General features: G+C 72.1%; 1 protein-coding gene across 1 annotated transcript in view; it reads right to left on the reverse strand.

Annotated features, from left to right (window-relative positions):
• The window catches only part of QTRT1 (queuine tRNA-ribosyltransferase catalytic subunit 1), a 5296-nt gene extending 1086 nt beyond the window's left edge, over window positions 1-4210 (reverse strand). Inside the window, 10 exon segments of the mRNA XM_056325926.1 lie at window positions 5-20; window positions 140-278; window positions 855-928; window positions 1017-1058; window positions 1811-1889; window positions 1987-2125; window positions 2876-2944; window positions 3397-3546; window positions 3548-3765; window positions 4207-4210. Coding sequence (XP_056181901.1) covers window positions 5-20; window positions 140-278; window positions 855-928; window positions 1017-1058; window positions 1811-1889; window positions 1987-2125; window positions 2876-2944; window positions 3397-3546; window positions 3548-3765; window positions 4207-4210 — 930 coding nt within the window.
• Between the last annotated feature and the right edge of the window lie 1949 nt (window positions 4211-6159).

Below are 6159 nucleotides of genomic sequence, written 5' to 3' on the forward strand. Positions count from 1 at the left end.
CCACCAGGTCGGTGGCGTAGCTGCGGGGGGGGAGCGCGGGGGGGCTCAGCCCCTCGTACTGCCCCCCCGGAGGGGCTGAGGGGGGTGGCGACCCCCCTCCCGGGGGGTGGGTGTGTGTGTCGCCCCCCACCCCACCTACCCCACGCCCATCAGGTAGCGGGGCTTGTCGCGCGGCAGGTGCTCGGTGCTGAGCTTCACCATGCGCCAGAAGCGGCTCTTCTCCTCGCCCCCGCTCAGGCCACCGATGGCGAAACCGGCCACGTCCCGGCGGGTCATCTCTGCCGCGGGGAGGGGGGTCAGCGGGGGGAGGATGGGGGAGGGGGGGGGGTTGGAGGGGGAGGGGGAGGATGAGGAGTGGGGAAAGGGGAGGGGGGAGGATGGGGGGGAGGAGGGGGAGGAGCAGGAGGAAGATGGGGAATGGGAAGGAGGATGAGGAGCAGGTGGAGGACGAGGAGCAGGTGGGGCGAAGAGGAGAATGAGACTGAGGACGGCAGGAGGGGGGAGGAGGAGGACACGGAGGAGGGAGGGAGCGTGACAAGGATGAGGAGCAGGTGGATGAGGCTGAGGAGCGGGAGGAAGGCAGGAGGAGGAGGAGGAGCAGGAGGAAGGCAGGAGGAGGAGCGGGAGGAAGGCAGGAGGAGGAGGAGGAGCAGGAGGAAGGCAGGAGGAGGAGGAGGAGCGGGAGGAAGGCAGGAGGAGGAGGAAGAGCGGGAGGAAGGCAGGAGGAGGAGGAGGAAGAGCGGGAGGAAGGCAGGAGGAGGAGCGGGAGGAAGGCAGGAGGAGGAGGAGGAGCGGGAGGAAGGCAGGAGGAGGAGGAGGAGCGGGAGGAAGGCAGGGCACGCAGCGGTACCTGCCAGGCAGCGGGGTGCGCAGGGCTGGGTCCAGGCCACCCTGGATGATGGCAAAGAGGCTCTGGGTGCCACCGGGACTCTGGGTGTCACCGGGGCTCTGGGTGCCACCGGGGCCCTGGGTGCCACCGGGGCCCTGGGTGCCACCGGGGCCCTGGGTGCCGGCACGGCGGTTGGCGGCGAATGCAGCGGTCAAGCCAGCGGATGGACCTGGGAAGGGAGGCGGAGACCTCGGGGGGGGGGCTGGGGGGATCTGGGGGGGGGGGGGGGGAGGGAGGGGGGGCTGGGGGGGGTTCTGGAGGCCTGCGGGGGGGAGCTGGGGCGCTGTCTGGGGGCCTGGGGGGGGGCTGGGGGCCTGGCAGGGGCCTGGGGGGGGGGTGTGTGGGGGGTGCTGGGGGGAGCCATGGAGGGGGATCTGGGGGAGGTCTGGGGGCCTGGGGGGGGTCTGGGGGGGGCTGGGGGGGGGTGTGTGGGGGTCCTGGGGGGAGCCACGGAGGGGGATCTGGGGGAGGTCTGGGGGCCTGGGGGGGTCTGGGGGTGGCCTGGGGGGAGGTCTGGGGGCCTGGGGGGGCCCTGCAGGGGATCTGGGGGTTCTGGGGGGGGGCCATGGAGGGGGATCTGGGGGAGGTCTGGGGGCCTGGGCGGGGGGGGGTCTGGGGGCCTGGAGGGGCCCTGCGGGGGATCTGGCGGTTCTGGGGTGGGGGTGTGTGTCTCAGGGTGGTCTGGTGAGTCTGGGGGAGCTTGAGGGGGGGTCTGGGGGCTTTGGGAGGTCATGGGGAAGTTTGGGGGGGCTCTGGGGGGGTCTGAGGGAGTTGGGGGTGGGTGGAGGGGACCTGGTGGGGTCTGGGAGCTCTGGGGGAGTTTGGGGGGGTGCTCTGGGGGATTTTGGGGGGCCCGGGGGGGTGGGGGGTTTGGGGGGGTCTCTGGGGGGGTTGGGGGGGGGGTCTGGGGGGGGGCCCGACCTGTGCATGGCCTCCTCCACGCGCGGCCCGGCCGTGGTGCTGCTCACCACGTCGTCCAGCTGCATGACGATGTCAGCGCCTGGGGGGGGTTAGGGGCTGAGGGGGGGGGCCATCCCCGCGCCCCCCCCCCCCCCGGGTTTGGGGGTTCAGGCCCCCTCCCCCCCCCCAGAACTCACCCAGGGCGCGCTGGATCTCCATGGACCTCTCGGGGCTGAGCAGGATGGGGGCTCCCCCGTAGGGGGAGTGGAAGCGGACCCCCTCCTCACTCACCTCCGCCAGCTCCAGCAGCGAGACCATCTGGAAGCCCCCACTGTCCTGGGGGAGGGGCGAGGGGGCGTCAGGGGGGGGCCAGGACCCCCGTCATGGGGCTGGGGGGGAAGGGGGGAGTCCTTGGGGGGGGTGTCTCCTCCCTTGGCGGGGCTTTGGGGGGTCCCCCCTCCTTGGGGGGGGGCGGAATTTGGGGGGAGGGGCTCGGGACCCCCATCATGGGGCTGGTGGGGTGGGGTCCTGGGACTGAGGGGAGGGGGGTGGGGGGTCCCCTGGGTGGGGGTCTTGGGTGTGTGTGTCCTCTCCCTGGGGGGGGTGGGGGGAGTTTGGGGGTTTCTCCTCCATGAGGGGGGGCCTGTGGGGTGAGGGGGGGTCCCTCCCTGGGTGGGGGGGGGTCCTGGGGGGGTCTACCCTCCCTGGGGGGGTCTACCCTGCCTGGGGGGGCTGGGGGGGGTCCTGGGGGGGGTCCCCTCTCCCTTCGGGGTGTCTCGAGGTAAGGGGTGGCCTGGGGGTGTCTCCCCTCTCCCCGTGCGGGTGGGCTTGGGGGTCCTGGGGAGGGTCCTGTGGGTTCCCCCCTCACTTGGGGGAGGGGCTGGGGGGGGGTCCTGGAGGTGTCTCCCCTGGGGGGGGCTTGGGGGGGAGGATTTGGGGGTGTCTTAACTCCCTCGGGGGCGGGAAGGGGGGGTCCAGGGTGTGTGTGTGTGTGTCCCAGGTGGGGGTCCTGGGGGTACCCTGCCCCCCGATGTGGGTCTGGGGGTTGTGTGTCCCCCCCGGGCGGGGGGTTAGACCCCCCCTCACCGTCAGCAGGTTGTGGGGCCAGTCCATGAAGCCGTGGAGGCCGCCGGCGCGTCGCACCAGCTCCGGGCCCTGTGGGGGGGTGGGGGGGGGTGTCAGCGGGGGGGGGTCTGGGGGGGTTGGGAAAACCGGGGCTGGGGTCCACCGGGGGGGTCCCAGAGAGGGCTGGGGTCAGCTGGGGGGGGGGGCTGGGGCTTTGGGGGGGGGCTGGGGGGCTGAGGGAGGGGTCCTGGGGGGCTGGAGAAGGGGTCTCGGACCCCAGGGGCATGGTCGTAGGGGGCGTGGCCTCCCAGGGGCCCGATCCCGACCCAGGAGGGCCCGATCCCGACCCGGGGGGGCGGGGGGGGCGATCCCAACCCGGGGGGGCCCGATCCCGACCCGGGGGTCCAAATCCCGGCCCCGGGGGGCCCCGATCTCGACCCGGGGAGGGTTCGATCCCCACCCCAGGGGGGGGGCCCGATCCCGACCCGGGGGGGCCCCGATCCCCCCCCCCCCCCCCCGCCCCCCGGACGGCGCCCACCGGCCGCGTGCCCCAGGTGGTAGGTGTTGCCGAGGCAGATGCGGCAGCCGAGCGCCGCCAGCTGCGCCGCCGTGATGCCCTTGGCCGTCCCGCGGGTCCCCACGGGCATGAAGACGGGGCAGGGGACGGGGCCGTGCGGCAGCTGCAGCTCCCCCGGCCCGCGCCCGGCTCCGCCCGCACTCCGCCACCACCCGCAGCAGCGGCGCCGCGCCGGGCCCCTGCCGCCATGGGCGCCGCCATATTGCCGCTCCCCCCACGTGACCGGCGCTTCCGCCCGCCCGCCGGAAGTAGTCGTTACTCAGGGCAACGCGGCCGCCATGTTGGGGCTGAGGCCTCCGCGCCGGGCGAGGGGGGGGAAGGCCGCTCCGGCCCCCTGGGCCCTCGGGAGAGCCCCCCCCCGCGCCCCCATGGCCCCCGGGGGGAGCCCCCCGCTTTCCCCTTCCCCGTGAGAGCCCCCTGCGCTGCTCTCCCGCCCCCTTGGGGGAGCCCCCGGCCCCGATGTCCCCCGGGGAGAGCCCCCTCCCCTGCTCCCTGGGTCCCCCGGGTGGAGCCCCCCTCCCCTGAGCCCCCCAGGGAGAGCCCCCTCATCCTCGAGTAGAGCCCCCTCCCCTGCTCCCTGAGCCCCCCAGGGAGAGCCCCCCTCATCCTCGAGTAGAGCCCCCTCCCCTGCTCCCTGAGCCCCCCAGGGAGAGCCCCCTCGTCCTCGGGGAGAGCCCCCTCCCCTGCTCCCTGAGCCCCCCAGGGAGAGCCCCCCTCCCTCTCCCCTAAGCCCCCCAGGAGAGCCCCCTTTTCTGCCTCCCTTGTCCTGGCGAACGCATACCCCCCTGCTCCCCAAGCCCCCCAGGCAGAGCCCCCCCTGCTCCCCAAGCCCCCCAGGCAGAGCCCCCCCCTGCTCCCCAAGCCCCCCAGGCACCCTCCTCTCCACCCCCTGCCTCAGTTTCCCCTCACCCAGCAGCTCCATCTGCCCCCGGGACCCCCGCGCCAGCTGCCCGCAGGATTTCAGCCCAGGGCACCTCGTCGTCAGGACTGTGAGACCCCCTGAGCAGGTCTGAGCATGGTGAGACCCCCCCCTCACCCATCAGCACCCTGTTTCCCCCCGGGGGGGCAGGTCCTGGGTGGTGTCAAGGTCCAGCCACCCCACCGGGGTCAGGCAGGGGCAGTAGCTCGGTGCTGACATCACACCTGGGGAGCCTGAGCTGGGGTCCCGTATTCCCCGGTTGGGGTCCCATATTCCCTAGGTTTGGGTCCAATTCTCCCAGGTTTGGGTCCCGTATTATTCCCCCCCCGGGCTGGGGTCCCGTATTCCCCCTGGTTTGGGTCCCAAATCCCCAGGTTTGGTCTAAACAGCTGTTTCTGCTTCTCCAGGCTCCGCCGGAATCCGCTCCTGGCGTGAGGGAGGTGAGCGTGCCCGGCTCGGCGCGTGGGGGACCCGCTGGGAAGGAAGGTAGCGTCCCCCGGGAAGGGCTGATGGTTCCTCAAAGTGTGGGTGTCCCTGGGGGGGGCTGGGGCTCTGCCTTCCCAGTTAGGGCCATTACTGGGATGGGGGACCGTAATACTGGTGAGGGGATGAGGGACGTGCCCCGAGCCGGTAGGGAGTATCCTGTGAAAAATTACCTAAAATTAAATTAAAATGGTTTTCCGGAATGATCCGGAAAGCCCCGGCTCTCCGGGCAGCCCCGGCTCTCCGGGCACAGAAACGAAGGGCTGTAACGCCGAGCTGGCACCGCTGGGACCGAAGGTGGCGAATGACGAGCTCGTTACCGCGTTAGCGAGAGCCAGGCCAGGGCTGCATGCTCGGGGAAGCGGAGGCGCAGCGGTTCCGCCAGATCTCCGGCTTCTGGGCAAATCCCGCTGGAGCCGGGGGGTGGGTTTCATCTCGGGAATCTTGCTGGGAGCTGGTAATGGATTCGCCAAGCGCAGCCAGGGATTTAAGGATGTTTTCCCGGAGCGGGGAAGGGGGAGCAGCTGCCGGCCTCTCCGTGGCTCCCTCCGCATCGCCAGGCGCTGGCGAAGCCGCCTTGGTGGCTCAGGGGGGACACTGGATCCCTCCCGCCCCCGGCAGCTCCCGTGGGGCCACTGCCGAGCCAAGCGTTGAGTCGCGGGTGACGGTAACGCCGGCGGGATGGAATAACCCGGAGCCCCCAGCGGGGTCCCTCGGGTGATGGGGACACAAATCTTGTGCCGGGGGGGAAGTCTGGGGGGCACGGCGGGGACGGACCCCCCTGTTTTGGGGACACGCTGCTCCAGGCACTCAGTTAAACCCCACCGTGTGGGAAATGGGGCTGGGGGGCCGGTGTTTCACTGGGGTGTCACGGCTCGGCCGTGTCCGGAATCGGCCACTGCGCTTCCTGGCTGTGTCCAGAACCGGCCACTTCTCTTCTCCCCAAAACTGGCTCCTTTTCCTGGTTGCATCTGGAACTGGCCACATCTCTTCCCGGCCGTGCTGGGAACCAGGCACAGGGCTGGGAAATGCCATCCCGCCCGCTGACCGGCTTTCGGAGCTCGCTCCCAGGCGCGGGCCGTGGTGACACCGGGACGTTCCGGCGGTGCCGCGATCCCCAGGGTTGGCCACACTGGTGCTGCGGTGACCCGAGCCGTGCCGATCCCCATTTTCTCCTTCCCTTTCCCAGCGGGAAGATGGATGCGGCGCATCCCAGCCAGACTGAGCCCCCGGTGTCGCCGCAGCCGCCCCGGCGAATGGTGGGTCGGCTGAGCCCAGAGCTGCGGACCGAGAGACACATCCTGCTGAGCACGGACGGGAAGCTGC

Source organism: Falco biarmicus, assembly GCF_023638135.1.
Source record: "Falco biarmicus isolate bFalBia1 chromosome 13 unlocalized genomic scaffold, bFalBia1.pri SUPER_13_unloc_3, whole genome shotgun sequence".
Classification (NCBI taxonomy): Eukaryota; Metazoa; Chordata; class Aves; order Falconiformes; family Falconidae; genus Falco; species Falco biarmicus.